We start from the raw sequence: 19056 nt of genomic DNA on the forward strand, positions 1-19056 counted from the left end.
ATTGTTATTAAATGTGATTTGATTCATGGATTGGAAATATTTGTGGAAAAGTGATTCGAATTGCATATTGAAATGTTTTGTAAATTGAGGGCTAGTAGGAGACTATGACCCTGCTTGGTTAATCCGCATTGCGGGGGTCACTAGTGGTCCTTCTTGGTTAATCCGCATTGGGGGACCATACTATATATGGATTGCGCTTGGTTAATCTACGTTGGGCGATCCTTATGGCCATTTATACTTAGGGGTGATCATGCTTGGTTAATCTGCGTTGGGTGATCACTGCCTAATAGTTCTGTAGGTGTGACTTTACTTGGTTAATCCGCGTTGGTGGGTCACTACCTACCTAATTATCTTGACCATGTTTGGTTAATCCGCATTGGGGGGTCACTAGTGGTCCTGCTTGGTTAATCCACATTGGGGGACCATATTATATATGGATTGCACTTGGTTAATCCGCGTTGGGCGATCCTTATGGCCATGTATGCTTAGGAGTGATCATACTTGGTTAATCCGTATTAGGTGATCACTTCCTAACAGCTGTAGGAGTGACTGCCTACTTGGTTACTTTCTCAGGGGTGGCTTTGCTTGGTTAATCCGCTTTTGTTGGGGGGGGGGGGGCACTTCCTATTTAGTTACTTATGTAGGCTTTGGCCAAACTGCGATCCTCTAGCCCTAGTTTTTAATGTACATATGAACGATGGTTTTTGAGAATCTTGTGGTTTGAATTAGAAAAGCAGTTGGATGTCTGGGTGACTCCTTTGGTGTTTTCAGTGACTTGATTATGATATCATAAAGCATGACTCTATACTTGATACTTATAGATTGTGATCGATGGTCTATTTTTATTGAATATCACATACTTGTATTATTGTCATTCACCCGAGTTTCGTAGTTTAACCGAGTTCTGATTTTCCAGTGCATCATTCCCTTGATGTAGGCACTAATTTTACATATGACAAGTCTGGGTAGAGTATGAGAAACCGGTTGGTATTTTGGTTCCGTTGAGTGGTCTGGAACCCGATGTTGTTGGTTTCTGTTGAGTAGTCTGGAATCCTTGCTTTTGTTAATTCCCATAAGATTAGTCTAGAACCCTAGATTCAAGTGAATGGGAATTAACCACAATAGAGCTTGTGAACATAAATTAGAATTACCATGTTTATTACTCATAATCCAAGTAGGGAGTTATATAGAGTTCCTTAGTTAAATTCATGAAATGATAAGTTATCGCATTGATTGATTAATGCAAATAAATGTGATCATGTATTTTTGATTCATGAATTGATTAATTAACGGGATTGTGGAATGACTTTGGATATGGATATCATTATTATGATTATTTTAGTTGATCAATGTGGTTTGAGAAGAATATTGTGCTTCGTCATTGGTTCTTTGACATATTGCATGGTATGCATTGTGATATATTGTTGTGACATAGCAATTTATGAGATGGATGTTTGAGTGTAGTGAAATGACGAACTACGAATGGCTTGATCCCTATTAAGGGTACGTAGGCAGTCTAACTGGAGGTTAGATGCAGCCATAAAGTGTACAAAAAAAAATTACTACGCAATCCAAGGTATGGCATGTGCTTGGCACATATCTTGGAGGCAGGTATGTTAGATATATGGTTATTTGATGACATCACGTGTCAATCCTGAACGTATGGCGGGATCGAGGCGTGACAAATAGTTTTTGTAAAACTGATACTACACAAATGCTAATCAAAAAGTAGAAATTCTTCAACGTATATGGGGGTTCCCCCAACCACCGACCCCCCCACCCCACCCATAAATTGATTCATAATCCATTAACTGGTTCATAATCCATTGTACATTAATAACTGATGCTGCACATTAATAAACTGATGCTGCACTTTAATAAACAAAATCTATACAAAAAGAATAACCTGATTCTCCAAAATGAATAAATATTGAAATTCAAAACAATATCACAAATATTTAATTTATAACAATTAAAAAAACTTATCATTATTTGCATTTTTTAGCACAATAACCAAGAATAGTACCAGTATATTTTCCCTTAAAAAAAGTACCATCAAGGAACAATATTGGTCTACACCATCAGAATCTTTTAACACAAGCTCCAAAAGATATGAATAATCTTTCAAACCTATTACTATCATTATCAAGTTATAGTGCACAAAAAGATCTATCATTGGCACGCACAAACTCATCAAGATACCAAGCCAAATATCCAAAAGAGAGCCTCATCACCATTAACCTCGTTATATGCAATCTCTTTACCACGCCAAGTTGTATGGTATTTAACATCAAGACCATAACTTTCATTCATTTCTCTCGTAGCATCCTTTGCCTTGATAGACAGATTCGAACGAACCTTAGCAGCCAATAAAGAGGATAAAACAAAAGGATAAAACCTTTTATTTAATTTTTTTTAATGATAAAATTACCATTAGGCTGTTGCACAACAACATGAACACGCCATTGACACCCCTTCGACAGTTTCTTTGAGCAAACAGCAGTATCATGCTTCCAATCATTCCTAGTGTACTTGAAAACAAAACCAACCTCAATAGAGTATTGTGTAAGTTTTCTATGAAACTCAACTACACCACCTTCATAACTTTGACCCTCATAAGAAATATAACTCTGCCACATAATGGTGAGGTCCATAAGAGCCACACTTACCTAAATATTGGTTCTCATCTCCATTACTAGTAGTTTCACTTAGACAAGCAGATGACACACTACTAGTAGGAACAATAGACATCTCATTCTTAGCACAAACATAAACATCAACAACTGGATTTGAAATCAAATTATTCACCAATGGAAGCGTTTGAATATCTTCATTGCATTCTAATAAACAGTTTGGTTCGCCTCTGAATAATGAGTATTTCAACAAAAAGTCTCCTGATGACAAACTTGGAAACCTAAAAGTTAATTACCCACACAAATCCCCATAACTAGAGTGCGGATAAAGTAAGACAACTACTGCACAATTTTCATACACACTTCAACACCTTAACAACGAACATGATCTACACACACACACACACAAAAAAAAAAAAACATAAAATTAAATTGATGCATGACATAAATAATTAGATATATACATTCATTTTAAAATGTAAATCTAATAATCAATAAAAAATGCTGCTGCACAAGGGTTTCAAAATGATAAACTTAAGAAGATTCTGTAAAATTGATGCTGCACAAATATTTTGTAACGTTGATGTTGCACAAAATTCCTAACGATTAATAATTCATTAACTGGTTGCTAATCCATTGTCCTTTTAATAAACTAATGCCAAGTGATTCTTTATGATTATGTAAAACTAATGCCAAAGAAAATTTAAATATAAAACCAAAAGAACAATTTACCTTCGAATAAACTTGAGAGGAAGAAAAATAGCAGAGAAACAAAAAAAGAAATTGACTTATTTGAATAGAAGAGAGTAAATTTGAAGCTATACTTCAATCAATCTCCGCTGATCATGTTTAACAGAAAAGGGAAGGGTAAATACGTAATTCCGTTTCTAACAGAAAAATATGACATGATGTCATCTTACGTTGGTTTAAAAAATGTCCCTCCTTGAAATGTTTAAAAAGTGTAATCTCAATATATAATTAAGTATTGAAATTATTCTCTAAGTGTAATTTTTCCTTAAAAAGTGAAAGTTTAAAAATAAAAATTACTTATTCAAATTTCATTGTTTTTTAGGTTAATCAAATAAGAAAATTCATAATTAGAAAAGAAATTCATAAATTCTGAAAAATAAAATTTCGTCCTTTCAATTTCTATCATTTTAAAATTACTTAGTAATTTTAATTTCATCATTGAAATACAGTTGACACATTGGTCCAATAGAGAGAAACAGAACAGAGGATGAGGACGAAGCGGTTGCGGAGGCCATGGAAAGAAGATGTTGTAGAGTGGGGCACCATGATACCATATAAAATGCATATCTTTATATACAAAGCCAACAACCCCTTTAAGGGTCATGGGCTTCACCAAAAATATTTGGATAAAAATGCCCCCAAACGAAAAAGTACAAAAGTAATACAAAATAATGCATCAAATAATGTAAGAGTATTTTGTCATATAAACAGTGTTTTTTTAATAATTAATTATTTATGTACAATTTTTTTTTAATTAGTACCTAACCTTTTGGGGTCACGGGCTTTATCAAAAAATTTGGGACAAAATTGCCCCCCAAATAAAAAAGTTCAAAAGGAACCGAAATAATGTAGGGGTATTTTTGTCATATAAATAGTGTTTTTTAATATTTAATTTTTTTTGTACAGTTTTTTTTTTAATTAGTACCTCACAATAAGCTACAATAATGTAATTCAATCAGTTGTTTATTAAATATTATTTTCTCTATTTTTAAACATGTTCAAAACATTTTAAGAGTCGGGTAGTGCCGGTTATACAAAAGGTCTTTCAAACGCGCATAATAATGTGATTCAATTAGTTGTTAAATGATTGTTTTTTTTTTTTAAACAAACAATATTATCTATATTAAGGCCTGGTTTGGTATTGAGGTGATTCTGAAAAAAGCTGGTATCAAAAAAAGCTGGGAGCTGTTTTTGTGTTTGGTAAACATTCAGGTTCAGCTTTTTTTCACACTTTTGGGTGAAAAAAAGCCAAAAACAAGAAACTGCAAAACCTAGCTTTGAAAAACCGGCTTTTTCACATCTGTTTTACTTAAAAGTTTACCAAACGCTATAATACTGTTTTTTTTTTTTTTTTTCAAAAGCACTTTTACAAAAATGTTTACCAAACACTCTGCTGTTTTATTTCACAGCTGCTTATTCTCACAGCACACCAGAAGTAACTTTTTTTCAAAACACAGCAATTCCAAACCAGCCCTAAGAGTGAGGGATGCTAAAAATACAAATGCTTATATTTATACAATGCGTATACTTGGATTACAAGTAAGTATCTCATTCTAAGAGTCAGAGATAAACTTCATAACGAGATTACAACGTCAAATCCTAATACAGTTGATTTTGACAAGGACTCCTCTAACACTCCTTCTCTCGCTGTTCTTCTCTTTCACTGTTTCACTCGTCTCTCAGCTCCACTGATACGACTGCTTACTGCTCGACAGCAATGGCGATCAATACTCCTGCAACGTCAGATGTACGTACCGACTCCTCTACTTTTTCTGTCTCGTTTTTTCATAAAATTTCTGCTTCATTCTTCGTTTTTGATCGCCCAGGGTTCCTTGTTCTACCCGGCATTTTCAAGCCTGCGAATTTTGAAAATTCACCTGTTTACAGTAGTTGATTTGCTAGGGTTATGATTCAGTAGATTAGGGTTACTGGGTTAGAGTTAGGTTTCAGAGCTCTGATTCTGTTCGTCTTTCCAGCAGCAAGAGGACGAAGCACTCCACTACACTATTATAAAGGTAAAGCTTTCTAGTATCCTGTTTTCACCATAGCTTGTTCGGATGAGCTAGTACAGTCATTCGGTGTTTAGTGGTATGTTTAGGTTGTTCGAGATGAGGACCTGGCAGAACAAATTGGAAGGGATATATATTTTGACCTTGTTGATCATGACAAAGTTCGTAAATTCCGTATTCACGAACAAATGCCCTTTAATCTTTTCAAGGTACACTGGTACAGCCTAACTTTTGAGGGCAAACAATTATGAATTCTGTTTTATTAATTATTAGAATTTCTAATTTGGAAATGGCTAACAGGAGGAGGTTGCAAAAGAGTTTGGCATACCTGTGCGGTTTCAGCGTTTCTGGATTTGGGCCAAGAGACAAAACCACACCTGTCGCCCCCATCGACCATTGACACCTGGGGAAGAATCACAATCAGTATGTACTTCACTGATTAAGCCCCCTTAAACTCGGAGGCACTGCTCCTTGTTCCTTTGTAATTCATAATTCTCATTTTGTCTGAATTTTTGCTTTGCTGCGTCCGACTCTGAAGTTTTCAAGTTTATGAACTAATGATGTACGGTTATAACTTATAACTGCCAATTTCTCTTGCAAAATTGGATTTTAAAAAGTTCTTAATGCATATTCCGATGCTCATTATGCTTCCAGTGTTGGAAGAGGCATTTTAAATGAAGTTATTATAGTACAAAAAAGGTTGATGGGTGGTGATAAACATTTTCTCTCAGATTTTGAAATGACTGATAGTGTTTAAGCTGTACATTGGTGCCAAGAAGAGCTAATGATGACCCCTTGTGTTTTACAGGTTGGACAATGTGGAGAGGTATCAAATAAAATGCACAAGGAGCTAAAGTTGTTTTTGGAAGTAGAATTTGGGCCGGTAATCCAGTCTTACTAGATTCTTGTTATGACCTGTGTTTTGAGGCTTATTGTGGTTCCAATTGCTTTATGAAAGACATCATTTCTTACATTTTCTTGCTTGTATAAACTCTCCAGAATCTACGTCCTATTCCTCCTCCTGAAAAAACCAATGAAGATATCCTCCTTTTTTTAAAGCTTTATGAACCTGAGAAACAAGAACTACGGTGTGGCTCTTTCTGCTCAGCCGAATAGTTCTCTTTTGACTCATGTTTGCTGATTTAAGTTTCTTTTCTGTTTCCAGTTATGTTGGCAGGCTTTTCGTGAAGAGTTCTTCAAAGCCAGTAGATATTTTAGCAAAGTTGAATCAATTTGCTGGTTTTCCCCTTGATGAAGAACTTGAAATTTATGAGGTTGTTTCACATTAATTTTGTAGCATCAGCTGTGTCTTTAACTTAATATATATACGTACATGTAGAATGTATATGTAACTTCATAATTTGATGCATGCTTCGCTGTACCATTCTTATACAAAAACTAATGTATGTGTTTGTCCTACATTCAGGAAGTAAGGTTTGAGCCTGTTGTCATGTGCGGACACCTTGATAAGATGTTCTCGTTTCGGTCGAGCCTGGTAATTGTTGCTATATTGCATGCTTGGCATGTTGTAAAGACGTGTCTGCTATAAGATTTAAGTTTTACGCTTTTATAGGTTTGTGGGTGGTTAATCTGTTGCTTTGTTTTTCCAGATTGGAGATGGGGACATTATATGCTTTCAGAAATCTACTCCGCTTGAAATAGACGAAGGATGTAAATACCCTGATGTTCCTTCATTTTTGGACTATGTGCTCAATCGCCGGGTACAGGCTGCGGATTTTTTTTTTCTTTTTTTGTTTTAGTTGAAATTAGATTTCATTGTTCCATTAGTGGTTTTTCACCTCCTTTTACTTTGTTGTCAGTGTCTTTTTTTTTTTTTTTTTTTTAATTGTATTAAGTGTTAAACCTAACGATATTGAATGATTTGATGCTATACAGGTTGTTCATTTCCATTCTTTGGAGAAACCGATGGAGGAGGATTTTTGTTTGGAATTGTTAGTACTTAATCATTGTCCCTCATAGTTGGACTGTCCATCTTTGTTTTATTATTTGGTGCTAATGCTGTAACTGTTTTTTTTTTTTTTTTTTCCTTTGTTGTTTTCTAGGTCAAAGCTACACACTTATGATGATGTGGTGGAGAAATTAGCTCACCACATTGGTTTGGAGAATCCCACCAAAATCAGACTCACTGCACATAACTGCTATTCTCAACAACCTAAGCCCGAACCAATAAAATATCAGGGAGTAGAGCATTTAACAGAAATGTTAACTCATTACAACCAAGTAAGTGGCATCGTACTGAGCTTCCTATGTTGTTTTACTCTCACTCTCGTAAGCGTCCTGTTTCGTGGCCCGGGGTGCTAATTATGCTTTTCCTTATATAGAGCTCTGATATTTTGTACTATGAAGTCTTGGACATTCCCCTGCCAGAATTGGAAAGGCTAAGCCTAAAAACTCTAAAAATTGCTTTTCATCATGCTACAAAAGATGAGGTCCGTGTGAATATTTGGTCGGCATCTTATGCTTATGGACGATTGTGCACATCATAATCTTGTGTAGTTTGTTTACAGGTGGGGATTTACAGTATTATATTGCCCAAACAGAGCACTGCTGGGGATGTGATTAATGTACTTAAAACGAAGGTGAAGTTTCTCTCTATCTATGCATTCCATGTATTATCCATCACTTCCCATCTAAAAGTTTCTGCCAATCGTATGAGAAGTCCTCTGTGTGTTTTTAGTTTTTCATTGTCTGTTCAGGAATGCTAATGATGCTATGATACATTACTTTAGCACTGCAGAGCTTGTAAAAATATGTGACCTTTAATTGAAAACTAGTCTTTTCCCTCCCTTCTACTGGTTTTTGTACTTTCTGTCTTTTATAGTTGCCAATAATGGATACACTCAACTTACAGTGGTGATCATAACTTGACAAAATTGGTAGAAATTGTTACCACCACCCTCTTAAACAGTTTCTTATAACAGATGTTTCTCAAATTATGGTGTACCTCAAACAGGTAGAGCTGTCTCATCCAAATGCAGAACTCCGACTGCTTGAGATTTTCGATCACAAGATCTACAAGGTAATTACCACTGGTATGTCTGATGTATCAGCATGTTAACTATTTTTTTTCTGGTCTTAAGTGATTGTAGCCTGGCCCATTTGTGATGCTGATTGGAATCATGATGCTTTTGCATATTTTCCATAAGGATCTTATTGTATCGGAATCCCTTCTACTGTATAGGACTGATGTAGCACTCATAATTCCTTGTGTTCTATTTCAGATCTTCCCAAACAGTGAGAAATTTGAGAATATTAATGACCAGTACTGGACTATTCGTGGAGAGGAGGCAAGTCCTTTTGCCTCTTCTTTATTTAGTTTTATTTTGAAGAGTTTCTAGTTTTATTCTGTTGAAAAAAAATTATAAAGTTTTATGGGCAAGATTTGTAATTTTGTTTGTTTTCCCTTTCCCAGCCGACCCCGCTTAGTGTATAAGGCTTAGTTGTTGTTTTTTTGTTTTCCAGTTCTGGATTAACATCCCTTCTATTGTACAGGATTGAATTGGATTCATATTGTACCTCTGTTCTTCATGCAGCCGTCTTTTTTATTTTCTTTCTTGTGTATCAGATTCCAGAAGAAGAGAAAAACTTGGGTCTCGATGATATCTTGATTCATGCTTGCCACTTCACGAAAGTCACTGTATTGAAGCAGACGGTAGAAGTAAACTATTTGACTACTGTTAGAGGTTTCACCCAAATACTGTTTATTTTTCGAATCAGTCTTATATTCTTATTATTTGTACATTTTACAGCAAGTAAAAAATTTTGGGAAACCTTTCGTCTTGGTTATCCATGGAGGGGAAACTTTAGCTGAAGTTAAAATAAGGATACAAAAGAAATTGCAAGTCCCGGATGAGGAGTTCTCAAAGGTACTTGACCCATGCCTTATATTCATTGGGATGGGGTCACTAGAGGAAAAGAGTGTTCCTTCGCTAGTATAAATGATCCTTTATTTTGCTTCCTTGTCGATTTCCCCATTTGTTGTGCAGTGGAAGTTTGCATTCTTGTCACTTGGTCGTCCAGAGTACCTACAGGATTCTGATATTGTTTCCAGACGATTTCAGGTGTATCTACGGTCTATCGCAACTCATGTCCCTCTTTCTTTTATATTATGTATGCAGGCCAATCTAAACCATGTTTATGGGTATTGCCTAGGTGGATTTCTTTTTTAACTTCCAACATTTGAAATTTTGTTTTCTTCAGAGAAGAGATGTTTATGGTGCATGGGAGCAGTACCTTGGGTTGGAGCACTCTGATAAAGCTCCTAAGAGGGCTCACGCAGCAAATCAAGTAAGTGCTGCTGTAAATATTGTTTTTCCAACCTCTATTTGCCAGGCAGAGCCAACTCCACAAGAAGACGTAAGAATCCGACCAAGCCCACATTCATTTTTTTTAAATTTAATCTTCGTACTGATCTCTGGACTCTGATGCAGGCTGCCCAAGAAACCTTAGAGTCCATGGCGTCTAATGTTGGCCATGTTACAGCAAGCAGAGAAATGCAAAATGATGACCTGGATGGCCCTGCTTCTCCAGCAGTTGATCGAACTCTGAGAAGACTTTCTGCTGCAGAGGATCTATTGAAGTCCACTTCAGCCCGAGAACCATCAGTAGAGGCTTTGGCTGCATTAGACACTGTGAGCCGCTATGCAAGGAGCAGCCTAGACACTCTCAGCATGAATGGGGCATATGAGGAGTTCAAAGCAGCCTTGAAACTCGTGACTGAACAAGGGATGATCCATTCAACGATCACTTCCATGTTCAAGGATCTTCTTTCGTCTTTGGAGGGTGAAATGCCGAAGTACGTGGCTGCAGTAAAAGAGCTTGCCCAAGCTGAACATTTTCCAGTCGAACACGAAGAGATAAAAGCTAAAATGGGACTGGCCATGCAGATATGCCAAGAGAGAAAAGACATTGTGGCCAATTATGATGCCGAGGTTACAGAACTTGAGGCTGAACTGGCCCGAGTTAATGCCCAACTGGCGCAAGTAAAGACGGAACGAGCTGAGGCAATGGCGAATCTAGAAACTGCCGTGGATGAAATGGAACCTCTTAAGCAGAGGTTTGCAGATAGCTCTTTAAAATCTGAATACTTGGTCGTGAGGCAGGCTACCTTGACATTACAAAATTGTGGCTCTGTTGGAATCTGGGCCGTCCTACAAGATGTGCTCAAGAAGTACTTTAAGTTTTAGAAATATTTGCTTTTGTGAATAAGCCCGGCCATTCGCGGCTCAAAAGTTTGTATGAACATGCAAAGAAGTGAACAAGTCGTGCAAAATTCAGCTAGCTTGTTTCGTTACATTGCTCGAGTTTGAGTGGGAAGCAAGGTGACTGTGCTGATGAGTATTTTCGTTACGCTCCTACCTCTCCTCGTTTGGTTAACTCCGAAAAAAAAATTGTGTTTTGGCTTAATCTGCACCCTGCTAAAAACGGACCTTTGTTTAACAACCAGAATTTGTCTAATCAACTCTTTCTTGCGGAGTAGCAGCGGCCGATCAACCTCATGGTAGAAGGAATTGGCAGAGTATGCAAGCCAGACTTGGATGTCAAAAGTTCAAGATTTTATAAATTGATGAAGCAAAAACCAACGTTTGTGGTCGAGCTCTGCTCTTGCAATCAAGTCGTTATGACTATCAGGTGGATCTCGTGTCCGTCATGATAGGATTTTGTACCAAAACCAGTCGCTCACTCAATAGGGTTACTATTTTTGTTGGTTAATGGCACTTGTTTCGCCAACTCCAATAACAATCAAACGCGACACCAAATGATTCAGCTATAACCTTTTCATCATGTATTAATTATGTCATTTCATAATCCAAATAGATATATGGAAATAAAAAATGCTCAAGGTGAATTCAAAATTGTGTCCATGTAAGCAAAAAATTGGCCCACCCAATGTGATCTGAAAAAAAAAGTAGGAATTAACTAGCAATTGAGCCCCCGCGCAATGCCGCGGATTTTATGACTGTTTTAAGATGATATTATTTTACATATAATATGTTTAGACTGAAAGGGATGAATTTAAAGTGTTATTTACAAAAGAGATGATACTATTTACAACCAGCCCAAATCACACTGACAGTCCACTGTTTGAGCAAGTTTTTGACAAACCTGAACAGTAAAATGGACAAATCAATAGGTTGCAGGAGATTAATGACATTTCAAATTGATTTACCATGAATGGATTAATGACAAATCGACAGGAACACTAAACATGGTAGTCATACATATTAGGAAGCCATCCATCTATAAACTAGTCCTCATAAGTTCATTCACTTGCACTATTCTTCTAGTGTCTGATAAAGAAAAAGAAGTTCCTGTAAGTACTCCCTAACCAAACGAGCAATAAAATCTTTTAAATGGAATCCCAATTTTCTCCACATTAAAGAAAACCATAAAAGCATTACTAATGACTATATCTGCAAACCAAATCTCGTTTTTTGTACCCGCTAAAGTACACACATGAATATCAAAACAAAAACCTCAAATTGTCATAGCATTCCCTTTCTATCTTAATTTTTGAAGAAGGAAACACAATGGAAGAAAAAAATTCGACAATTTTATCTTGTAAATCATTACTACATAGAGTCAAAAGCACCACATGGAAGGAGGGAAAAGAGGTGCAAATAACTGGTGTTCAATAGAAATCACTGCCTAGTCATCAACTCTTTGTAAGCAAAGATTAGAAAAGCAGCAAGGCGAGCGAGAGGAAGAGAGAAGGAAGACATTCAGTGGATTTGTGTTTGTCGTTCGTGGGTTCTGATTGGAGAGATTTGCACTGGAGGGAAATGGAAAGGTTTACTGAACCTTCGAGAGAGAGCTCGAGAAATTTGAGAGAGAACACGCGTCCATCATGTGTAAACCTGGCAGAAATGAAATTAAACAAATCAAGTATGGGTAAAATTGGAAGAACACTGTGCTTATGAACAGTGTTCCAGTTCATTTTCTCTTTTAGTCTATATATAATTTGACAAGGTCCACTCTCACACCGGTTTAATGTAGATAAAAAAAAATTAAAAAAAAAAAAAAAAAAAAAAAAACCTCCAACAACTGTCTAAATTGATGTACTAATTAATCATACTTGTTTTTTTTTTTTTTTTTTTTTTTTTTTAAACCTCCAACAACTGTCTAAATTAATGTACTAATTAATCATAATTGTTTTAAAAATGAGAATATTGTTTTAATTTTATCGGATGTCTTTAAGGACATTAACAATAAGCAAATAAATTACAAAATTAGCTAATAACTAGATATAATTTTATTCCCATTAGCCTCCCCATTGGAACAATGATCAATGTCATAGAATTGGAAATGATCTCTCAATTCTTCCATCCCTTAGATTTAGTGAAGCCATTGCTAGAAATAAGTCCTTTTTTTTTTCTTTTTCTTTTTTTTTTTTAACCAAGAAACATGTAGTTAACTTTTTTTGTCAAATTTTTCCGTCTATTAGTTTTTACAAGGACAGTCGGAACAATGGGCATTCAGCCAATGGCGAAGCTACGTGAGGGCGAGGAGTAGGACACATGTTTTAACTTTATTGAGCCACATTGTAGTCAGTGAAAAATGGGTACTACCTAGGCAGTACCAAGTATTTTCCTTATTAACCTATTTCTCTCCTTTTTTTTCAATTTTTTATTCTTGTATGTATTTTTATTTTCTCTTTTGAGACTCCCACCGTATTTTTCTTAAGGAGAAATTTGATATATGTCCAATTTTTTGAGTCAATAGTAGGAATAGTCCAATTTATTAAAATAAGTCCAATTCCTTAAATCTTGTTATTTTATTTTCAATAATTATCTCTTCAATGATAAGATTTATTATAAAATCAAATTTCTTCCTAATTATCTCTTTGATTATTTTTTTTTTTTGTTCTTTCTTGTTCTTTATCCCGTTTTAAACCCCATTTATAGATTTTATTTTTTATTTTTATAAACCTATATTACAGGTTAATAATATTTATCTACCTATATGACAGATTCTTTTTTATAATCAAGTAAGATTCATGTGTTTTGCTTGTAGATATACAATTTTTTTCTACCTTTTAGTTATGTTTCATATCTTACTTATAGGTATGATATACATTCATATATTTGTTACTTGAGTTAGGGTATAATGATTTGCATATAGATTTATGTCAATATATATATATATATATATATATATCTTTTGTTATAAGATATTAATTATATTTTTTTGGGGTTGAAAATGCATAATATTAGAAGATTTTAATTGATTTTTAATATTTTTAGAAAATATAAAATGAGCATTAAAAAAAATAAATACATATAATTAGGTAATTGGACTCACTCCAAAAAACCATCTATGTTTTTGGACCTAGATCTAAAAGCCCCTTTTCTTAAACTCTCACATTATCTATAAATATTGTATTATTTTTTAAAAACAATGTAAACATTGTTTAATGCTTATTTTACGATAATTTAAATTCATCTAGGCTCCTGCTTAGATCTTGCCTAGGCCTGCTAGGTCATAGTCCGTTATTTGACTAGTGCCTAACATATTTTAGGATCTAATCCTAGTCCATTTAAGCTTCTTACATTGGCTTTGATATTATTGCTTACAACCGCTTTAGTGGAAAGATTATTTTGTGCTATGAATATTGACTCAAAACTTTGCCCTCTCAAATGTGAAAGCAATTGCTTCGATTGAACCTTGCACTCTTTTGAATTTCGCCCCTCTCCTCGGCAAATCCTGGCTTCACCACTGCATTCAGCAACTTCTGAACAAACCCTAGTACTGTATGCCCTTAGCTTAGCATCACAGCTATTCGTGCTGATAATGTGTTGTAAAACTAATGATTCAGGGAGAGTATAGAGAGTACGGCAAAACTAGACATATAGAGAGAAGGGCGTGAGGTATTATGTGTGTAATTCCTCATACCTAGTGCCTTTATTGATGTACGTAGACTAACTTTTTAAACCGGATTTGCAAATCATGTGATATGTCACCAATAGAAAATAAGCACGTTTACGTTAATTAACACTTAAGTAATAATTTAATCATCAATAGCTAAGTCATATGGTTTACAAAATTTGGTCCAAAAAGTTAGTTTCCTTAGCAATACCTTCTATTTATACTAATCATGATGAACCTTTTTGTCTTACAGGTAATACAAAGCCTATGAGAATTTGATATCCAAATTCTATTGTGATTCTACTTTAAATTTACACTATCACATTCCTAAATAGACACGCTATTTACAACAAGATGAACAATTTTTCTTTTTCATTTAAAATATTTGATTATCAAGTGATTGGCAAAAATATATATCCTTTTGCATACCACATTTTTTTTTATAAGTTTAACTATGATTTGGTGTAGATTTCAGGTCCGGATACAAAATTTGGGACGTGATTTCACATGAGGAGGTTTTTTCTTACACCGATTCCCTTCTCTTAATATTTAACTATCTAACCCAACACTGTCGTTTTTCAAAAAGAAAAATACTTGTGATTTATTCCAACTTTTGAAGGAGATGTCTTACTAGACTAAGTTTAAAGTTAGATTGTGCATGTTGTGTGATCAAATTTAATAAAATTATGGATGAAAATTCGAAGTAGATTACATATCCATTTATACTATAATTAAGAGAAGAACCATTGTCAAATTCTCTTTAGAATTTCAATAATGTCATTTTTCTCAATTTTTCACTTACTATACTACATAGGAAAAATTACAAATAGAGTATATTATTAATATTTAATTTTATATTGAGACAACACTTTTTAAACAAGAGACTTTGGATGCGGTCCCTAACTACCAATGTTATTTGACTAAAACCTTTGTGATTTTCAGTTTTTTATCCAAATCCCTGATATTAATGTAATAATGTATTTCTATGTAGGTTATTATATTTTTAAATTAAAAATGAAATTTGTAGTTATTTATATTGATGAGATTTTAAAGAAAACCCATAATTTATGGGATCAAAAACATTAAAGATAAATTATATTCTCCAATATATTGTGCGTGTGAGTGTACACACACATGGGTACGTTCATCAAAACTAACAAAAAAAATTATTGTACCAAAACATGGGTACATTTAAAAAAAAAAAAAAAAAAAGAAGAAGATATTTTGCATAATAACATTATTAAATTTCTTCTATTAAACTTGACATAGATACATTCTTAAATCAATGAAATATAATGCATCCCATATAAGTTGATATAAAGGATTAGGAAAAAGATTGACTGAATTTATATAAAAAAAATGGGTGCATTTTATATAAAAGAAGTGTTATTGGCACTCCAAAAATCTTATTCTACACTCTTCACAAATGTATTTTTCTTTCTAAATATAGAAAGTTTGGAGTGTAGAATGAGAAATTTGAAATACCAATAACAATTCATTTATATAAAACAAGGTACATTTCACATATTGCAATTATACCGCTAACATCATCACCACCGGATCTGTGAAATGCCCACCCGTTGGTCTACAAGTAGACCTGACATTTTGGACCCGACCCGTTAACCCGACTTGTTAATATTAGTATTTGAATAGATGCTTAACGGGTCGGGTCGCTAACAGGTGAACCCGTTAACAACCCGTTAAATAACGGGTCATTTTGGGTCAACCTGTTAGACCCGTTAGCACCCGTTAGTTGAGGATGTTTTAGTAATTTCAGTCAAGCCTTAACAACAAAAAATAAACTCTATGCAAAAAAAATAATGATAATAATAATTGTTAACGGGTGAAACGGATGACCCGTTAGCTTAACAGGTCAGGTTCGGGTGAGCTGTTAACTTAACGGGTCGGGTTCAACCTGATCCAAACCCAATAAACCCGACCCGTTTACAGGTCAATCTGCAAGGCCTGGAAGTATAAGAGCTCTGTTTATTTCAACTCGATTATTGCAGTTACATCAGGTAGCTTTGGACATGGCAGTGATGATGGAGGCAGATGGTGAACGGATGATGATATTGTACACCATCATTCAATACATGATATTGAACGGCAAGCTGTAAAGAATATTGGGGAAGAAGACGAAAAGCTACATATGCTTTTGATTTATTATTTTTGATTTATTTTAGAGAGAACATGATTGGATTTCCAATAAAAAAAAAAAGTTAGAATTCCAATTAAAAAAAGTTTGATAGGAGTTGAACTCTTAAGTGAGGTTAAGTGAATGACTTTCCAATAAAACAAAGCTAGATTTCCAATTAAAAAAAGGTTAGATAGGAGTCAAACTCTTAAGTGAGGTTAAGTGAATGACCAAATGTGAAATCGGTTCTACTAAAAATATATAAAAAAATAAAAATAAAAAAAAACTAATTTTACATATATTTGAAATTGATGCTGTAAAAAATGGTCGATGAAGGGTTGGATTGATGGCATGCATGTAATTTTTTTGAAAGTTTTGATTATACTAAAACTATACAAACTGAATCTACTAAAAAGTATACAAACTAATTATACATATATTTGACACTGATTCTGCAAAAATGGTCGATGGGTTGGACTAATGACTTGCATGTAATTTTGTTCAAAATATATAAACTGATTTTGCAAAAATGATCGATGATGGGTTGAACTGATTCTGCAAAAATGGTTGTCACATCCCAAACCCGGGGCCGGTAATAAAAACTCGAACATGAATCGGAAACGTGAGTTAAAAGCTCAATAAATAAAAGAAAATAGAAACGGATTGGAAAATAAATTCCTCTTATAAAAATAACTCATGATTCTTAAACAAATCAAGAATTCTTTACAACTTACAGTAAATAAATGAATAAACATTCTATTCTCACATCTAATCCGATCTCATCCTGCCTACCCTCTTGAATGTCTAGTTCATAAACCTGCATAACAATAGAGGGATGAGCTTCAATAGCTCAGTAGGGACATAACCTTATCACAGTAAATTGACAATATTAAATTAAGTGTCATGAAATCATATAGCCAAATATCAAATTATTATGGATAACAATGCTTGTATGCAATCCAAGCTCTTCAGCTACACCCGTTAATTTATATAATAAAAAATGCGGACCTGCACGTCCCATACAATGCATTTTACCACTGCAGCGGTGGTTCGAATGTTCTATTATAAAAACTAACCTCCATACGATATCCCGAGTTCATAAACCCCTTTTGCTAGTCATCTTATCTAATTCATTGATCTCCAGCCCAAATCACCTACATCGACAACCTATTCTAATGTGCACACCAGGCTTACCTGGAACTGGTTTCACAATGAATAGATTCAACTACACAAAAGATCATTTTCAATTACCCTTATTTCCTGAATTCCAATCTCAACATTGAAGTTCCAACTACATCTCACAACATGAGTGATGCACAAATAATGTCATTTCATCTTTCGCATGTATCACAGTATATTCGCAACAAATAGCATTCCAGCAATAATTCCATAACCAATAACAAGTAAACACTTAATTGAAACAATTAGCTAATTAATATCCAATCACATTAATCAACCAAAAATATCAAGAATATTATAACACTTCATGAAATTCAATAAAATCAATTTCCGTAAAGGTCTGCTTTATTTCCCATACCTGGATTCCAAAGCTAAAATAAAGATCCATGTCACTACCGGAATAGCTAAACTCCACGTACTTATTGTGGAGAAAAAAATAATTAAGAAAATTATGAATGTGACACGTGAACTTTTGGGTGAAAAGACAAAATTACCCTTGAGGCACACCGAGATTCCCATACACATGCAACAGACAATAACATCTTAATCAAGGTCAAAGGTGATCAAAATGATATTTATTCAAAACCCTCTCATCAAATCCTCACCCACAAGGTAACTCCTAATTATTCTTTTCAAATTAGGATTAATTACCAAATTAATTGCAATATATTATTTGACATAAAATCTTGCAATTATATTCAAAATAACACCATAAGTGGCAGGTCCCTATTTCTCCAAATAAGGCTGGCCACACCCCTATATATAGCCCCATCTTCACACCAAAATGCAAGTTCATTCTCTCCCAAAAAATTCCAAAACACTTTTCTTTCAAATTCTAACTTTGACATCTGAGATTCTTCAGCTAAAGCCCCTCCCCCCCGCATTCATCGTGGGCGCGTCATCTTCGGTGTTATTATTTTGTAGGTGCATTTTCGTCAAAAAATGAGAAGGCAAAAATTTGCATCCACATTTATCTATGTCACTACCGAAATAGCTAAGCTCCATGTACTTAAGCAAGTTCCTTGATCACTCCGAAATCATCATATATTTCTTCCACTCTTTTATATTCTAATCTCCCTCTATACATACACACACGTATATAGATGTATATAAATTGACACTTTGCATGGCTGCATGCAACATGATAAAGAGGGGAAAAGGTTGATAACTAATGTGCATAAAATTGAGAAGGGTGGAAGCTATTTATAGGAGACAAAGTCGGCAACTATCTTCATTCTATCTTGGTAGGACCAATGGTAAAGAAAACTTAATAGCTAAGAGTTCATAAATTAAAATGGATAATGATTGTCTAGATTAGAATGTATCAACAACCTGAGTTACCGAAAGAAGATGATGAAGTGTAAAGGTGCAAGTGTCGATATTCAATTTGGAAAATCCACACATCAGATTTCGTAACTTCATAAGGTCCATATTATGCTTATAAAACAACATACTAAAATCTCAT

At 34.5% G+C, this 19056-nt stretch overlaps 1 protein-coding gene across 1 annotated transcript; it reads left to right on the forward strand.

The window, feature by feature from the left end:
• The first annotated feature begins 4986 nt into the window (after nt 1–4986).
• LOC148692494 (ubiquitin C-terminal hydrolase 13-like) lies at nt 4987–10729 on the forward strand. The gene is made up of 20 exons (XM_088681485.1): nt 4987–5130; nt 5360–5398; nt 5482–5601; nt 5693–5815; nt 6201–6275; nt 6392–6480; nt 6558–6666; nt 6819–6887; nt 7003–7113; nt 7289–7344; nt 7456–7633; nt 7735–7842; nt 7921–7992; nt 8367–8432; nt 8635–8700; nt 8979–9065; nt 9163–9279; nt 9400–9474; nt 9614–9700; nt 9844–10729. Exons 1-20 carry the CDS (start codon nt 5101–5103, stop codon nt 10597–10599), a joined length of 2433 nt encoding a protein of 810 aa, XP_088537611.1. The 5' UTR covers nt 4987–5100; the 3' UTR covers nt 10600–10729.
• Nucleotides 10730–19056: the final 8327 nt, after the last annotated feature.

This window comes from Pyrus communis, chromosome 12, assembly GCF_041283825.1.
Source record: "Pyrus communis isolate YQ-2024b chromosome 12, ASM4128382v1, whole genome shotgun sequence".
NCBI lineage: Eukaryota > Viridiplantae > Streptophyta > Magnoliopsida > Rosales > Rosaceae > Pyrus > Pyrus communis.